This window comes from Lethenteron reissneri, chromosome 20 (genome assembly GCF_015708825.2).
Source record: "Lethenteron reissneri isolate LAM-NWPU_2019-01 chromosome 20, ASM1570882v1, whole genome shotgun sequence".
NCBI lineage: Eukaryota > Metazoa > Chordata > Hyperoartia > Petromyzontiformes > Petromyzontidae > Lethenteron > Lethenteron reissneri.
In genome coordinates this window covers 7,008,780-7,026,223 of record NC_083798.1, presented here as the reverse complement: position 1 = coordinate 7,026,223, position 17,444 = coordinate 7,008,780, and the positions used below count along the sequence as shown (strand labels likewise).

At 43.7% G+C, this 17,444-nt stretch overlaps 1 protein-coding gene across 2 annotated transcripts; it reads left to right on the top strand.

The window, feature by feature from the left end:
* Positions 1–2,535: 2,535 nt before the first annotated feature.
* LOC133344664 (uncharacterized) lies at positions 2,536–17,207 on the top strand. Of its 2 annotated transcripts, XM_061554709.1 has the most exons (6): positions 2,536–2,855; positions 4,134–4,435; positions 9,635–9,837; positions 12,878–13,719; positions 15,755–15,818; positions 16,475–17,207. In XM_061554709.1, exons 2-6 carry the CDS (start codon positions 4,137–4,139, stop codon positions 16,624–16,626), a joined length of 1,560 nt encoding a protein of 519 aa, XP_061410693.1. In that variant the 5' UTR covers positions 2,536–2,855; positions 4,134–4,136; the 3' UTR covers positions 16,627–17,207. The 2 variants fall into 2 exon arrangements, with proteins under 2 accessions (XP_061410693.1, XP_061410692.1); XM_061554708.1 differs by lacking the exon at positions 2,536–2,855 and having other exon boundaries at positions 3,804–4,435.
* Positions 17,208–17,444: the final 237 nt, after the last annotated feature.

The following is a 17,444-nucleotide window of genomic DNA, read 5'->3' as shown; positions in this document are numbered from 1 at the left end:
CACAATGCACTCATTGCACGATTCTTAAAATAGCCCTAAATGGAAAATAATATCCCAGCCAGCTTTACAAGATGTAATTTGGATAACTTAGTCTCCAAGGGGAAACAGATCAAATCAATAGCAGTACCACTAAGCCCATTGCAACCGTATGCATGCGGTAATTTCCATACGTATCATCTGTCTTGCCTCCCATTTGCAACGCAAAGCATGTGTGCATGCTACAGTAAATGCCACTGTTGCAAAGATCACTTACTCCGAGAATACGAGATATGGAAACATGCAGCCTTGACAGCAGCCAATTACAGTAGGTAATATGTGTACATGCGTGTGTGTGTGTCTTGCCCCATCAACCAGGTTTCAATCTACACTGGGGAGCTTTGCTTATGTTGGGGGCGTACAGCTTAGTATTGTGCTACAAACCTGGCCGCCTGAGATCGACTCCTGGCCAGTGGTGATTATCTGGACCGGTCTAGTGTACATCGCGTGGTGTATCAACTTCAGTGTGGTGCTGGCCACACCACCCCCTCTTGCGCTTCATATGTGCATACAGCACTTGTTCCGAAAGTCTGTGTGTGCTACACGGAGGATCTTTGTACTTGTGCTTTAACATATTTACATATGGCAGCCGCATGTGAGGTCCTGTATTTGTTTTGTAATGTAATATATGTGCGTACATCTACAGTACTTAGTGGACACTAAATCATTAATCAGGTACACCACACAGCTCATGGAGTGCCTGCTCTAAAACAGCTGATGCTCCAAAAGCAGTTAGAACATGGTGAATGTATCGCTTGGTATCAAAGTGGCCCGAAGAGAAACCAAACGCTTCAACCTTGCAGCTCTGGTTTGGATCAAATTGTATCTATGGAACGCACTTACACTGTGCCAGTCAACACAAATCCTCACTCATATAATACGCCATTCAAACTAGCTGCAAAATAATCCACGACTGTATGTTCTAATATCCAAACATAGTGAGGGCAAAATGAATGCATCCATTTTTTCCACTATTTTTTTTTTAAGAAACGTGTGTTTAGAGTATTTGGCTAGTTTACATTTCTACACGATAAGCCACTTCGTTGGACAATCATTTGTGGCCAGGTATCTTCTGAAAAATACCTATATAGCCCAGTGGGCTTTACCTGGTAACATAAAGAAATAAATGTTTCGTTTCATTTTAACATGTATTAAGTACCTGAACATAATCTACGATCCTTTGTTAATCCAATTGCCAAATGAAGTAGTCTGCACACGGTTTCGGTCATGGTGGGAGTTGATTATACTTCACCATGCTGGTCAATGTGGATTGTTGAAGCGGATGACAGGACCGCTCCAGTTATCACTTTCCACTGGTGTTAGCTGTGGTCAGGGATAAAACTCATGTCACCGTGTTCACAGTACAGTGTGCTAACCACTGTGGCATCACTCACACTTTTACTACTGTAGGTTTGACTTTGTTAAACATATTGAGGTGTTGACTCACCACGCAGAGAGTGTATTTAGTAGAAACTTAAACGTAGCTTTTCAGAAAACCCACTCCACTCATCTATGTTAAACATTTGGAACGCGTACGAAGATGTAATTGCGCTTTGTTTTCCTTCACGTTTTATGGTAACCTAATAGGCGGCGTGCTTACTACTTAACAATGGCTTTATCCTGCACAACGACCAACATTTGTGGTTTTGCATCATTGCACTGCGATAACTTCACATGGGACCAATCAGCAGCACATGCCTTCAAACAAGCACAGACTGAAAAAACAAAACACACACACACCAGTTGAGCTCGTCCTCTGCCAGAAACCCTTGCCTAATTTCCATTTCCATTCAGAGGCCAAGTTCAGCCGCATTTTACACATTAACTTCACGTAATGCCATCACAGAACAATTTGATGGGCAGAGGGACTTGGGGAGGGGGGGGGGGATTGGGACGACGACTGAATTTGCCGAAATGTTAAGCTTGGAGGGTGATGGTGGGGGGTAGTGATGGTGGGGGGGGGGGGGGTGATGGGGGTGGTTGGTGGAGGGGGTGGTGGTGGGGGTAGTGATGGTGTTGGTGGTGGAGGGGGTGGATGAAGGGGTGTGCGGGTGGTTGTGGGGGTGTGGGGGTGGTGGGGGTGGTGGGGGTGGTGGGAGGGGATGGGGGGTGGTGGGGGTGGGTGGGGGTTGTGGGGGGGAGGGGATGGGGGGTGTGGGGTGGGGAGTGGTGGGGGGTGTAGTGGTGGGGGGGGTTGTGGTGGGGGGGGATGGGGGTGGTGGGGGTGGGTGGGGGTTGTGGGGGGGGGTGGGAGGGGATGGGGGGTGTGGGGTGGGGAGTGGTGGGGGGGTGTAGTGGTGGGGGGGGTTGTGGTGGGGGGGGATGGGGGTGGTGGGGGTGGGTGGGGGTTGTGGGGGTGGGTGGTGGGGGGTGTAGTGGTGGTGGTGGGGTGTAGTGGTGGGGGGGGGGTCTGCGATGGGCTGGGTGGGGCAGCAGCGAGGACACAGGATGAAGGTTTTGGCTGTCGTGGGCAGTGTCGCGAGGAGCCAGTTCTGCAAGTGCATCGTCGTGCGTCACGCTTTGGCGTCTGGAGCGCGCCGCCGAGTGTGAGAACAAGGAGGGTTTTTTTCTGTTGAGACAGCAGCAGCAGAGGCAGAAGCAACAGCAGCGAGCCGCGCAGAAGAGGGCACCCCGGGGAGATCTAGAAGCGTGGCGTCAGGGTCCGCGCCGAGAGTCTCGCCGGTAGCCACAGGTCTGTCCGCAAGGGCTGCGCACGAGGTGGAGGGGGGTCCTGGACACACAACAACTATCCCAGCCACAAGTTATTTTTCTTCTTACGATCTGCTCGTCACTCCGCACGGCCGGCTACTCATCACAGGGTGTGTATGACTGTGCTCTCTCTCTCTCTCTGTGTCTCTCATCTGTTAAATTATAACTTGTTTGTGATTTCATTTTTCAGGAGGGCTCGGTTTTAAACGGCATTCGTGCCCACACTTTTCGTTATCATGTTTTTTTTTGATATGTGCTTGCTTAGCATTGAAACTTGCTTCAGCGGGAAGTTATTAAAGGGGCTTGCGCACCACGTGCGTGGTGATGCCACTGTTTATTTCATGGCTTATTTTTGTTCTCTCGGGGAATTTGCTTGCATGCAGATTTCCAGCGAGTAAGCGCGTTGTAATTGTTTTGGTCTGACTTTTTTTCATTGGCGCTTTTGTGTTCAATTATAAAACTACGATACATTTGCTCGAACCTGTCCTGCACAATGTGCGTGGTATTATTGCGTGGACGAAGCTGTGAGTTTTTGCCTGCATCAGGGTGCAGGCGAATCGGGCCACTCCAATTCAATTCTCGCTCAAAGCCACCACCAATACCAGGTGACGATTATCTACACCGGTGCGAGGCCTCCCCAAGTGGCCTCATCCTCAACTGAGTACCTGGTGCGGTGTGTAAACATAGCCACTGAGGAGACAAAGGCGGCCGACCGTGATGCTGGCCACCTCGCTCCTTGTGTGCCTTATTAGGTGTTTGCCAACACCACTGGCTCCAAGTCTGTTCAGGCTATAGGAGGGACACTCTTTGGTTCTTTCGGTAAAGTCATTTATAATTTACGTGACTTTCTCGAAAGAATCAAAGAGTATGGATTCCTGCAGTCACGAAAGCTTCAAATCAAGATATAGGAGGGATATTTGATGCGCGCATTTTGATAATGAAAACCTCCAGAATGTCAACCCACACACCTGCCCGCACTTTGCGCCATACAGAGATGTATGCGACAACTATCAACAACCATTTGTTTTGCATTATTTGTGCATTATCAGAGCTGAGACTTTTAAAGAAGGAACAAAAACCACCTGCGATTTTCAGTCACATGACTGACATCACAGCTCCCCTATGCATCACTGCACACAAACACGCGCGCCTCCCAGAGAGCCCTCTGATCTGACGACATTTTTCCCGGTACTGTCCCCAGGTATTTTACGAGACACCCACTCGCAGGTCCAGACAGCATTACCCGATGACGGGAAACACGCAGTGATACCCACAAAGCATCCGCCCAGTGCTGGGCACAGATCTCATCCCTATCATAATTAACGGCATCATCATTTACTATTTATACCGCACCCCCCCCCCCCCATATGCAATGCATCTCATCGCAGGGGATGCAGAAGACGGGAGAGATGTCCGTCCGTCACGACAGCGCGGCTGCCTCCTCCTCAAGGCGCAATCGCTGGCACGTCAGCCGCTCTTCTTGGCAGGGCAGGGCCCTGGACTCGGAGGCCGTCCCTTTCGCGAGCGGCGAGGACAGGGCCCGTACCGGTGCCGCTGCGTGGCCACAGGAGGCCTCACGCGGGCAGCAGGCGGAACGGACAAGTGGCCGTCGGAGACACGATGGCACGGAGCACAGTGGCTCAGAGAATCGGTACCCAAGCAGGCACACCAAGTTCTCCACGAAGGATTGGTGAGGAGCATTGATTTTGTTTGTATTGCATCCTTTCTTTCATCTCTAGAGTTGTAATAAAGAGTGATCTGCTTATAAGATACCACACCAAAATTAAAATAACAACAATTACATTGAAGTGTCTTTCTTAAAGGTACTGTACATCACAAATAAATGAATTGTTTGGCAAGGGTAAAAAAAAAAGTACAGTATAGAAGCTAAATGAGATAACTAAAATAGGCAGGAATGAAGGTGGTGGTGATTGTTTTACCATACTTCACCAGGCTGGGCGGTGTAAGTCAGATTTCCAGGTTCATAACACATTATGCTACGCTAACACGAATAGTTTATCCTTGGTCATATAACATCCTCCTTAGGACTATGCATAGGTGGAATAAAGTTTAACAAGAGGGACTTAGAGGCTGTGTCAATATGATCATACAAAGCAAGGCGCGACTTCTTTTGAAGTGTTTCACAAGCAGGTGTGCCTGTGCTCCTCCCTAAGTGTTCCTAAAATATTTTTCACGAGCAAAACACAGTTCGTGATCAATGTAGTTGCATGTATCAATGTTGAAAATTATTTCGCACCGTACGTAGCCAACCGTGCCAATTGGAGGTGAGCACTGTTGTCCAAATAGGAATGCTAAGTGCTGGGGAATGAGCATGGCGTGGTCTCATTCTATGACACATGTGGTGGCCATTCGATGACAGAACGCTCGCACTGCCATGTGGCACGGCACTCGACAGTCGCATCTTTGTGATGAACACACCGAGACTTAGGGCCGTGACTCTCCCATGTGCAGTCCATCTCTGTGTGTCTTGGACACAACACCTGTTAAACACAACCCTGCAGCGTGACATTGTCTAAGTGAGTGTCATGTACAAAACGAATTGGTGGGTGGGAGCGGGCGGGGGGCATTGGCGGGAAGGGGTGCACGACACACACTGTGTTAAACAAAACGTAGACGAGTCTTAACAGATTGAGTAACGATACGATTTGTTTTTGTCTGTCATGCATTCTGCTCGAGCTCTCGCCCCCAATGTACACGAGGAAAGGCTGTGATGCCCATAGTTTAAACGTACGCATGATAACAATATGAGAAAAATCCATTGTGGAAAATGTTTGACTCTATGTATATCTTATTATGAAACATTTCAAAATAATGTAAATGAAGTTTCTGTGAGGTAAGAGTTAATTTGGACAGGCAAAGGATACGAAAATATTATTAAAACTTTCCACATGTTGAATTTACTCAGCTTTATCCTGATAAATATCCGATGTTTTAACACTAAAAGTGAAAAACAATTCCTTGTCATTGCTCAATGATTCAACGGTCAATGACTCAAGGGGAAATATTTGTGCTCGGCATTTTTTGCAGGAAACAAGTTTTATTTATACATGAAGTTTCACCGGATAAAGGAAGGACTAAGTCAATACACAATGCATGCGAAATGATTGGCAAGCGCCGTGCAGATCACAAAACACCGCAAGTGGTGGCCAGAGTTGATTTCCAACAGCACCGCTAATGCTCCCGCAAACCTTCACAATTAAAGGGACGGACGACGATGATAACGACGATGAGGTGTGTGGCTGAAAAACGGGGCTCAAACTCAGCTGGGACACATCAGGCTGGAAAACAACGCCCATCGGACAGAGCACGAGAAGATTTTAATTATAATTGTATTTGTTATATTAACTTAAATAACTTAATTACAAACTAGACTATTCTCGGGATTATGAGGCGACTCCGGAAAAGTAAGACACACTAATAACGTGTGCCTAGTGCTAATAAAGTTATACAAATCTGGTTACACACACACACACACACCGACCAGATTACAACGTTTACTTTAAAATAAAGGGCTAAAATCATGTATTTTGAATGCGTTCTCATTAACAACAGCTTATTAATTATTATTTGAAACAAATGGGTGTAGTGTAAACACCTTTATAGTGTACTGTATTTTTTTTTAGATTCGCAATGCTTTGACGGCTTATGCGTTTGGCTGATATGATTGCATAACGTGCAGTTTTTTAATTACACTTCAGGGAAAGTGAAGAATGGAAATGCCTTTTGAATGCATTGAAACAAATTAATAACGTTCAAAACTATTAAGACGGCTGTCATGTATGTCGAGTACAACAGTAAACTCTCAAGAGGAACACAATACCTATTTTGTCTTGGTCTCTCCAGATGAAAATTATATCCAGAGTTAAACATTACTTGAGGCATCAGGGGACAGCGTGGGGTTGTTGGCTTTTGGAAGGGTGCCACTAATCCTAGGTTGTGAAAAGCAGTGGATGTCAATGTGCGTTCTCCTTGAAGGTCTTACATCAAATATTTCTCGTTCACAGACGGCTTCTTGAGATGTCCGTGGTCTGAATTCTCTGCCCCCTGTTAAATGCCGACTTTTGACGTGTCTCTTTTCTTCTGTCAATCACTGATGGTATTTCTCGCCAATAAATAAATAAATATGTCCACAGTTTCTGTACAGCGTCTTGAGCTGCCATCGCGATTACATGCTATACACAATCCTAATTGCATTGTATTGTATTTCACATTTGAAAATTGCACTCTCATCACGTGTAAATGAACACATTTGTGCACTGAATAAGTCAGCGGATGAGTAAAAATTGTAATCGGGAAGCGTGGAGGCACGGGGAATTGTTGGAGACCCGTTGGCATAGGCAGTGAAAGTAACTCGACATCTTATGTAATAAAAACCCAGCAGCCAAACTCCCCATCCGCTGCTTTGATCCCTCCTAGCATTCCCCTCTTTCACCCTCCTAGCACGCAATACTGGGATCCATGCCCACTCTCTGCTGATCGAGTGTCCCAGAAACTTGAAGCGGACGATGACAAAATGTATCCATATCCGTTTGGCCAGATGAGTCACTTTCAGAATGTTTTTTTCTTCACGGCATCTGACTTATCGTAATTATGCGAGGCAAATGGATCGAATGCGATTCACCCACAACAGCTGTTACCTGAGTCAGATAGTTAAATGTGGCCCGGATCAAGCACAAGCCACCCACGTACAACACCCGAGTTCAACTTTGTTAACCTCTTCAACTATTTAACACGTGGCAGGCTTTCGCGACCAATATAATCCATAAGAGATTTTTGGGTTAGATCGCGTAAATATATAAATGTGTCGTTAAAACCCGTCACCACCCGACACAGCCAACTAGTAAGGGTTGACACGTAAACAGAACATGCCAATTCGTCACTAGTACAGCACTAACTGGTGTGTTGGAGAGCCAAGCCACAACATTTACAATCTGAGTACGAAGTTTCGCCAGTAATTACAACTAGCTTGATCAGGCAACAGCCAGCGTTGTGGAGAAGTCTAACTGTAATACATTTTCTTAAACTGTCTCCTGTGATACATTTTCATTGCTTGGTATAATCACCATATGTGGCAGCAAATATTAAATGTTAATACTCTACATCCTTCATTTACGTCTTTTTCCTTTATTTCTCCAATATGTCTTGTGTTCTGTAATTTTTTTATCTCAATAAGTTCCTAAGTGTTTTAGAGTTATGTTTATTCTGTCTCTTATTGGCACATCTCTTCTTTCTCATCATGTTTGTTTGTGGTTTCAGATATTTTGTTCTGTTTGCTTATCTACTTTGTGCCAACTTTAAGTGTACTGTCCATATAGATGCGAGTTATTTATTTTTATTATTATTGGTGAAATGTATATCACAATTTGTCTTCCCTAGAGGTTGTTATCTGTTTTTTATGATCAATCTTAATTCCCACCCCCACTTGCTGAACTTGAACTACACATTTGGTGTTGAGTGTCTTGTTCTCGCCTGTAATTAGCTTTGTCCTTTCTTTGGTAATGTTACATAGCAACAGCCTGCGATCGCTTCCTTTGCTGGAGTTTGCAGAGGACAGAGACATATCTGATTGTCTGACGTTTCATCTTCTTGGTTCTTTTGGTAAAGTCACGTAGAAGGGAAGTAATAAAATAATAAAAATAAAACATAATAAAATCAAATAATTCTCACGACGTTTCGGCTACAACGCAAGCAGCCGTCTTCAGGTGAAGAATGAGACACTGCCAAGCTAGGAGCTTATATATAAGCTGAGTTGGAGGTGGAAGAAGAAGAGAGCCTTAACAAAAGAATGTGCATATCAAGAGGAATTTGTGAGGCGATCCACATATACAAACACAGAGACAATTTCAACCGAGAAGATGGATTCTGGCTCAGAAATCATTGGAAGGACGTAATAAACCACTTCGGATCTTAACTGATTGTTGTTCACGTTTATGGTGACTTTCAGACCGCAGTCCACTCACTGGCATTAACTGTGTATCTTGTGTTCTCCACAGGGAATGCATTATTTGCACCGCTGCGGATCTCCTGCCACCGTTTTCCCATTCACATGTTTCATTGCTTCTACATACTATTAACATGCCCTCCCTTTGTTAATGCTACCCCCCCTCCCTTTGGTGCTGCTGATCCTGCATAATGCATGGGCATAATATGACTTTGAAACCCCCCCGCCCACCTCCTACGCATGTCCCATGAATATGCTAAATTCCTCTTGATATGCACATTCTTTTGTTAAGGCTCTCTTCTTCTTCCACCTCCAACTCAGCTTATATATAAGCTCCTAGCTTGGCAGTGTCTCATTCTTCACCTGAAGATGGATGCTTGCGTTGTAGCCGAAACGTCGTGAGAATTATTTGATTTTATTATGTTTTATTTTTATTATTTTATTACTTCCCTTCTACGTGACTTTACCGAAAGAACCAAGAAGATGAATCCCTGCAGTCACGAAAGCTTTAAATCGAAATGTCTGACGTTTGTCCGTGAAAATCAAGGCAATTTTATTTATATATACTTCCCATTTGGGCTTTTTTGAATGTCCATTTTTTCGACTCCTTTTTTGCTAACTGCAAACACGATGAGACATTCTCTTCTCCAGGTCCCTCACTCTGATGCCAAATTTACCAATCATCCTCTAATTTCTGCTCTTTTTAAAAAAATCCTTTAAGTCAACCAATTATGATGTTCTTGTCGTCATGCATTTTGCCCTCATTTAGAAGTTGCTTAATGTCTTTATACTCATACATTTAGTGTGAGGCACGTGGCCACCTCCCTGGTATCCAGCGCAATTGACAGCCAAGGGCAAAACGAGAACGTGAGCGCAGTGGAAACATTGCGATGTCCGTTTTACTGATGGGTGCTGGTGGCGACCTAGGCTGGTGGAGCTGCTGAGCTTGGGCCGGGAGGACGCCGAGGAGACGCTGCTGAGCCTGGGCTTTGGGGACGAGGACCCCGACTCCGTGGCTCGTGTCCCCCAGCGTTTCCTGCAGGCACCGTCACGAGCCCAGGGCATCAGTGCCGACCTCCTGCAGCAGACCCTGGCGCGGCGCAATGATCAGGACCACCTGATTATCCTGGGTGTGGACAGCACTGCCATGAGACACGCAGAGGCATTGCACGGCTCTTAATGCATTCAAACGAAGGTTGAAAAGCAATTATACATCTCTGGAGGAGGATTGAATCATGTTCTGATGATCTCATATTGACTCAATTTTGGTCTCAAGTTGTTGCTGTTATGAGCTTTCCTGCCAAAATGATCAAAGTGGTGTTCAAAACTTGGAGACACAAACCAGATCAAACATGACTATATTAAAATTAGCAAATGCATTTTCCCTGACGGCTACCTAAAGTTGAAAACACGCTGGAAATCATGAGATTATCCATGCGCATGCATGATTTTTTGTCATTGTTTGAAAATAGTGAACTCTCAATTATCCAGGTAGGTGGCTCGGATAAAACTAAAAACACAAAAAATGCAAAACTTGCTTAAAATAGGCTTTGCAAATGTGTTCCTTACCTGCATAGAATGGGGGTGAAGATGGTTTTTCAACCAACCGGTTTGACTCGCCAACATGTTTGTGGTCATTTGGGGACGTGGTCACTGACCCTTGACGAGTGAGAAGCGAAGTCAGTAATTAAACCAAAGGCGCATTAAGTAACATTCAGTAAAACCTGTCATGCGTGGCAACCAGCGACACTGCTACTCCTACTTTGCTTTACACAGATGTTCGCAGCAATAAAAGCAATTCCTCAATATCATATAAACTTAGGAGAATCAAAGTCGTGCTCTGCCCATCACGTGGGGTTGCCTCCCATACAAAATTAATGTGGACAGTACACATTTCAGATGGGTCTCCTCAGTAAATTCTATATGTCTAAACCATCCCTAAAGCCTCTCGTAAATCATGTGACTTCTGTGTGGCCACCCTGACTCTAAATCGCTGCCCTCTCCCTGCCCTCTATGAAAATCAACTCTGCTCCGGTCAGCGACGAAGCTTTTATATAGCCTATTCATCTTTCCTGACCCTTTGCTCCAATTTCTCCATTCGTTCTCCTTTTAGTTCCAATTTTGTATTCTTTATTTGATTTCCCGTTCCTTTTTCCACACGGGTACAACAGTTGCTAGGTTTACTCTATTTAATGCTTTAAACATCTTGCATTAATTCTAGATTTGAAGTTTTCGTGACTGCAAGGATCCATACTCTTTGGTTCTTTCGGTAAAGTCACTTAGATGGAAAAAGAAATAAATAACGGCGTACTATTTAGTTATTTTAATTTTATTATTTTTATTATTATTTTTTCATCTACGTGACTTTACCGAAAGAAACCAAAGAATATACATCTTGCATTGTTTGACACCGTTGTCCCACACACCTACTTGCTAGGATGTATGATTTTGTACAACGCATTTCGTGTGCTGTCTTTGTATTCCCCGTGGCAATTTTCAAAGGTTTATCCATCTGGCAGTGGCAGTAACTCAGGGTGCATTGTTCAGCGTCACTCTCCGGCACTGGTCGGGTTGCCCACCCTCCCGGATTGGCCGGGAGTCTCTACCAGAATTGGCATTGATCTCCGGGTGACTATTGAAAGCAATCCGAGATATTAAATAGGCTATTTTAAGAAACTAAATTAATAAAAACATCTTCCAGAATGTCTTCAGTCAAGAGTTGGCAACCCTATGCACTGTACTTGTAATGTGATGTGATTTTCTGCATTGAATAGAATGCACTGCAACACATGTATTGCACATACGAATAACAATTATTAATAATATGTGTGATGAAGTGGAATCAATGTGTTCTTACCCGATTGAAAGTACATGCAGTTGTCAATAGTAGGGTTACATAGTTGGGCAGGCGATCTATGATTACTGTGTGTAGCTGTGAACAGAGTTGTGGTCAATGGTGAGATGAGGCTACTATAAGTGCATGCAAATGCATGGGTGGGGGGGTCTATGGATGTGCCATGTGATTATTCTAATCACCACATTCTAATTGGCTAATTGGGGAGAAATTATTTACCTTTTAATGTACTGCCGACCCTTAATATTCGCAGGTCGTTTATATGCACCGATTATGCCTATTTACAACAAATGTATTCCATTGGAACCTCATTTGCCAGTAAAAATATGATAATTGTTTTTTTAGCCTTCTATCTGGCAACAAAACTGACACCTTTTTTTTACAAGGAGTCATGTTTGCATAGACCACAATACCTGCAGTCATAATGCAAACAAAAAACACAACTCTGATAATGTATGTGCACTGTCCTTGAAGTTGATTGGTCCACACCCACACTCACATGGGTTGGACCAGATGACGCGTCATCTGGTCCAACCCATGTGAGACTAGGCTCTAAGGAAAGCTGTCTCGGGTGTGGACCAATCAACTTCAAGGACAGTGCATACATTATCAGAGTTGTGTTTTTTGTTTGCATTATGACTGCAGGTATTGTGGTCTATGCAAACATGACTCCTTGTAAAAAAAAATGTGTCAGTTTTGTTGCCAGATAGAAGGGTAAAAAAACTATTATCAACAAATGTATTGTTACGCTATTTTAAATTCGCGGGGTTGTAATTTAAATATTCGCGGCTGTAGCACGCGAAAGTTGTCCGTGCCTCGCTGTGTACACGCTAGTGCTTTCATTTACAGTCGTTTGCAATTACGAACTGCGTAATATGTATCTGTTTATTTATATTTGCTATTTCAACTATGTTTATATTCATACAGTTTACATGTTTAAAAAAATATGTTCATGCCCCCTTAACCTTTTTTTCTCATAAGCTGTAAGTATTAATATTCGGACCATTGTCCAGGAATGTACCTCGGGCAAATATTAAGGATTTACTGTATTCAAATCTTAGGCTTTAATAAATGGCAAATTCCCATAGGGAATACAGTAGTACATGCAGTTAACAGCATTGTACAGCAGTATTTTAACATGTGCAATTACACTGTAACTTAAATATACCTTTTTTCATGGATACAGCCATGACATTTGGAAAGCTCTGGGCCATGACAACTACATCACAGCTGATTTTAGTAATTAAAGTGCCACCCAATTCACACAAATACTAGCTATGTCATTAACAGTATTTGAACTAATTTTGTGTCCTCAGATCGTTTCAAGCATGCACACAAACTGCCGGCTCATTTTTTTACCACGAGCTTAGCAGAATGGGATGCAGGGGCTGTAAATCCAGCTTCTCGGGAGTTTCATCTGGAGCCGATGCCAGGGTCGACACAATCGAGAGCATCGCCGTGCCAGAAAGTAGACGGCGGCGATAATGTCGCAAACCAAAGGAGGTGTGGCAGACACTCGGGCAGGGCCTGGTTGATTCAGCAGCTTAGGAGGAGCGTTTCCTGGCAGAGCGTGGTGGAAGAACCCACGGTGCCATCACACAACGTTAACCAAAGTTCGTGTCACAGCCTTGATGTTTGGGCTGACGTCGAATCACCTGAATCTTCTCCCACAGAGCAAGGGGTTTTTCAAAAGACCGGCCACAACGAATGCCTTTCTAAGGCCACCAGTGAACTAAATTTAGACCGCGCAACTATAAATTCATACACGGAAAGGGATGACATCCAAAAACACGTGGATGCTCAAGAACTGCCAGAAAGTGATGGCTTTGTCCGCCAAAAGTGTGTGGGCAGGTCAGTGGGAAGACCGTTTCGCAAGAAGAGCAAGGAATATTCAAACGACGGCGTGGAAGACTTTGAAGAGCTGTCCCGTGATGAGAACGCTTGTCTGACCGACAAGAGAGCCGTTCCACTCGTACTACCACCTCGAAGGGACGGCAATGGTAACGGTGGCTGCCACACAGACGAGCGTGGACCGGCGGGCGCCCCGCAGGAGGCTGACGACGCGAACTCAGGCGGAGCATCGTGCCCAGGCGGACATCTCCCACAATCCCTGCAGCACGACGACGCGTGCCAGAAGGACTCGTTTGAGATGGACGAGGTGAGTGGACAACGGCACCTCCGCTTCGAGTAAAAAGGAGGATTGGGCTTCATGAAGGCGCGGCAGTCGGTGCGTTAACCACAAATAGCGCACGTGGTCTGCTGCTTCATGGTGGATGTTCAAGATTCGGTTCGGGAAAAAGAGTATGCCAAGTGTGCCGGTTAAATTTCGATTTAAAGCTTTCGTGACTGCAGGGATTCATCTTCTTAGTTCTTTCGGTAAAGTCACGTAATAAAATAATAAAAATAAAACATAATAAAATAATTCTCACGACGTTTCGGCCACAACGCAAGCAGCCGTCCTCAGGTGACCGAAACGTCGTGAGAATTATTTTATTATGTTTTATTTTTATTATTTTATTATTTCCCTTCTACGTGACTTTACCGAAAGAACCAAGAAGAAGTGTGCCGGTGTCGCATTACAATTTTTCAGATATCATTTTTTTCATTATTTACAAATGACTTAATTGGCTAAAACCACATAGCAACTGGCAGACTTTACTTGCCAGTGCAACGTAGTATCGTTCTTATAGCTCTGCGCTATAAGAATGATGCGAATGCCACATGTTCCAAATTACAGTATTATTATTGCTATTAAAATAACAGGGTTACTAAAGTGTATTGGAATAACCTATGCGTGGCTACTAATTGACACAATATTTGTTTACTCATTGTAAATGCGCCGCTCACTAGTGTAAGAGCGGAAAATGGAATCAGGGTGTAAAGATTGCCACACCAGCAGAATACAGGGAATGATGCCAAGGTGTGGTGGCATTAGGCATGATGTCATCTAGATCATGACTTAAGTAGCCTTTTAAGTGCACAATACTCCTTTGGCAGGTTATTTTTAAATACCATAGAGCTCTTTGTGCAGTCCCAGCATGTTTAAGACTCATTTCTGCAATTAGTGGAATGACAAATGCTTTTTCTTTTAGATTATGCCATTATATTTCTCTTGGCTCAATACTTCACTGTAATCCTGCTCATTGCCATATAAGTGGAGAAAAATAACAAGATCTGGACAAGCTCATCCAACGAGCTTTTCTGAAAACAGCAGAGAACTAAATGTATGGCATTGTGAAAAAAAACAATCCGTGGCCAGGGGACATTCTTTATTCACTGCAAAGCCTAAATTAATATATTTTCATTCAGTGGTGGCACCTTTGTTGAAACGTCCATCCGTGAACGTGTCTACATTTGTCATCTGCTCATCACAATGGGTGGATAATAAACGACCTGCAATCCACACTCTCTTTCTTCATCTTGCCAAAGCATTCCAACCTGCTATTGCTTGCCTCTTTATTTCATTATTTGAATCCTGGTCCATGCAATGTCGCACGAACTCTGATATTCGCTTAATGTCTGTTGCTTTGCGAATTACAGATGGCAATGTTGCAGTGGTCAGCGAGATGTTAATTTTCTTCATTAAAATGTTTTGCTCACTCTCCAGGTCAGGTCACACCCTCCTCAAATACAAACTTGCATCTTGAACATTATAATTTTGCGTTTACTTTTTGCATTTGCTCATCATGATTATCATCAGCCTTGTGTTATCCACTACTGAATGAAAACCTTCCCATACCATCACCATCCCTTATGGTGACATGATGCTACTCAATTTCACACCTGCTCATTTGCTGATCTCATCGATCCAGCTCTGTGGTCGTCTTCTTCTCAGACGTGTTCCCTTCTTTTGCTACCATTCCATCACTGGTATCTTCTATTTGCCGCTATCCCTTTTCACGATGTGTGCTGCCCAATCAAACCTGTCAATAATGATGTCTGGATTTGTTTTATTGTTCTCTACATTGGATGGCTGGAGCATATATGATAACACTCCATTAAGAATAAAAATGATTTAATAGGTGACGTTTTGGGCAATGTCTCTTTTTCAGAGCACTGAGATTTAGGCAAATTTAGTTTTGCTATTGCTCATCGACATACTCGTGTTGATTTTTGATTCATAAGCATAATGAAGATTTTGACGAGTGCAAAGGCATGATGTGGTGGCTTTTGTGTTGTCTTGTAATGCTCAGGTGCGCAGCGAGGATGGAGAGGGCATGCATGGAGCGTGTGTGGATGGGAGTTCCGGTGCTGAAGGTCAGTGGCAAATTCATTTTGATGTAATCATATGCGAACTTGTTTATATTTTGAATGAAAAAAATGCACTGTTATTACTTTTTTGTATGTTTTTCTAATACAGTATATTCTCAGAGCGCTATTATATTCGTGTCAATGGCGCACATTTTAAAGATTGCTTCCTGTCATACCAAACCCCTAAAATGAATTTCACTGGGCAATGTCAACTAAAATTAGTCTTACAAATTCCTTTTAAGCAATGCCATGCATTTATCCAGGAAAGCCACACCCAATTCCAAGAAGCCTTTTCAATTTGGATCCTGTCACATTGGGATGTTTAGCCAATTCCACAAATGGGTGTTTGGCTTCTTTCGGGAGGAAACCTGTGTACCTGGAGAAAATCCACCACGCGAACAAGGGGGGTGGTGACACTCCAAATTGCCTCCTGGTCATCTTGCTGCCTCACACTTACAACTCTTGGAGCCTTGATGATCACTCATCCCAACACGGCCCAGGCTCAAGCCTGCTTAGCTTCTGTCAAAGATTAGTTGAATGTAGATTTTTCAATGATTATGACGACAGTAGTGATGAAGTGTAATGGACCATGGTTTATGATGCTGTGACCTGGTTACACTGACCTCTGTCCCTCCGTCCGACTTGTCCATTTGCCCCCAAAGCCGACCTTGTGCGAACAAGTAGCGTGCAGTCGGACAGCAGTGGCTACTCAGAGGAGCCAGCTGGAGATCAGACGCCTGCACTGCCACCGCCGCCTCCACCACCGCCTTCAGGGGGCGTCACAGATTCCGCAGAGACGTGGATCCTGGAGTGAACGATCGTCGCCATTAGTGAAGAACAAACACAAATGCGTGGCTCCGTTTGGTACGGTTAGATTGTCTAACGAGAGAAACTTAATTTATTAATCTAATTTTCTATTTATCTTTTTGTATGTATACATGGTTTCCTTTGCAAGAGGGACTTGTTTCATTGAGCTCTGACCTGGTAAAAGAAAGCCTACTACTTCTGCTTAAATATGCTTGTATTAGAGTCCAGGAATTAATATAAATGTTTAATAATAAGACAACAATAGAAACTGGTTTAATGGTTATTCCAACTTAAGTACTTTTACACCAGATATCATGTTAAAGCACAATGCGAGACGTTTTAAGTGTGTTTTGTAAGATGAGCTCAGGTGGATCACCCTTGCTGGATTACATTCTGCTGCTGTCAACAAAAGCATAACTGTGTAATCACGTATGTCATGAGCTGAACTGGACATTACGCAAAGCATCTGTTTATCATCAGGATGACTGATACCTAAACCACACCACTAAATTAGTCTTAAACAATTGTGCAATACGATACAGTAAAATAAACATAAATGCTCCAATAAATGTTTACAAGTTATCAGCAGTAACTGTTGCCTGGATTTTCATTGAACTCATTGAGCATTACACCATCAACTGACTAAACTCAAGGCAAAAGCAGGGTTATCACTTGCCTATTCTACTTGGGCAATGACAAAACTGCAGTGATAATACACAAAAGACAAATTGAGTGTCGCAAACTGTTTAGAACAAACAAAAAACCAGGACATTTATGGGAAGACGAAGATCTACAACACTGATAGGGAGAACATGTAAATACATG

Excerpts from the sequence above, each read along its gene's own strand:
- LOC133344664 (XM_061554708.1), top strand. The coding sequence starts at position 4,113 with ATGCAATGCATCTCATCGCAGGGGATGCAGAAGACGGGAGAGATGTCC. Across the intron at positions 4,436-9,634 it reads AAGTTCTCCACGAAGGATTG|GCTGGTGGAGCTGCTGAGCT; the intron begins GTGAGGAGCATT and ends GTGGCGACCTAG. Across the intron at positions 15,819-16,474 it reads TGGGAGTTCCGGTGCTGAAG|CCGACCTTGTGCGAACAAGT; the intron begins GTCAGTGGCAAA and ends TTGCCCCCAAAG.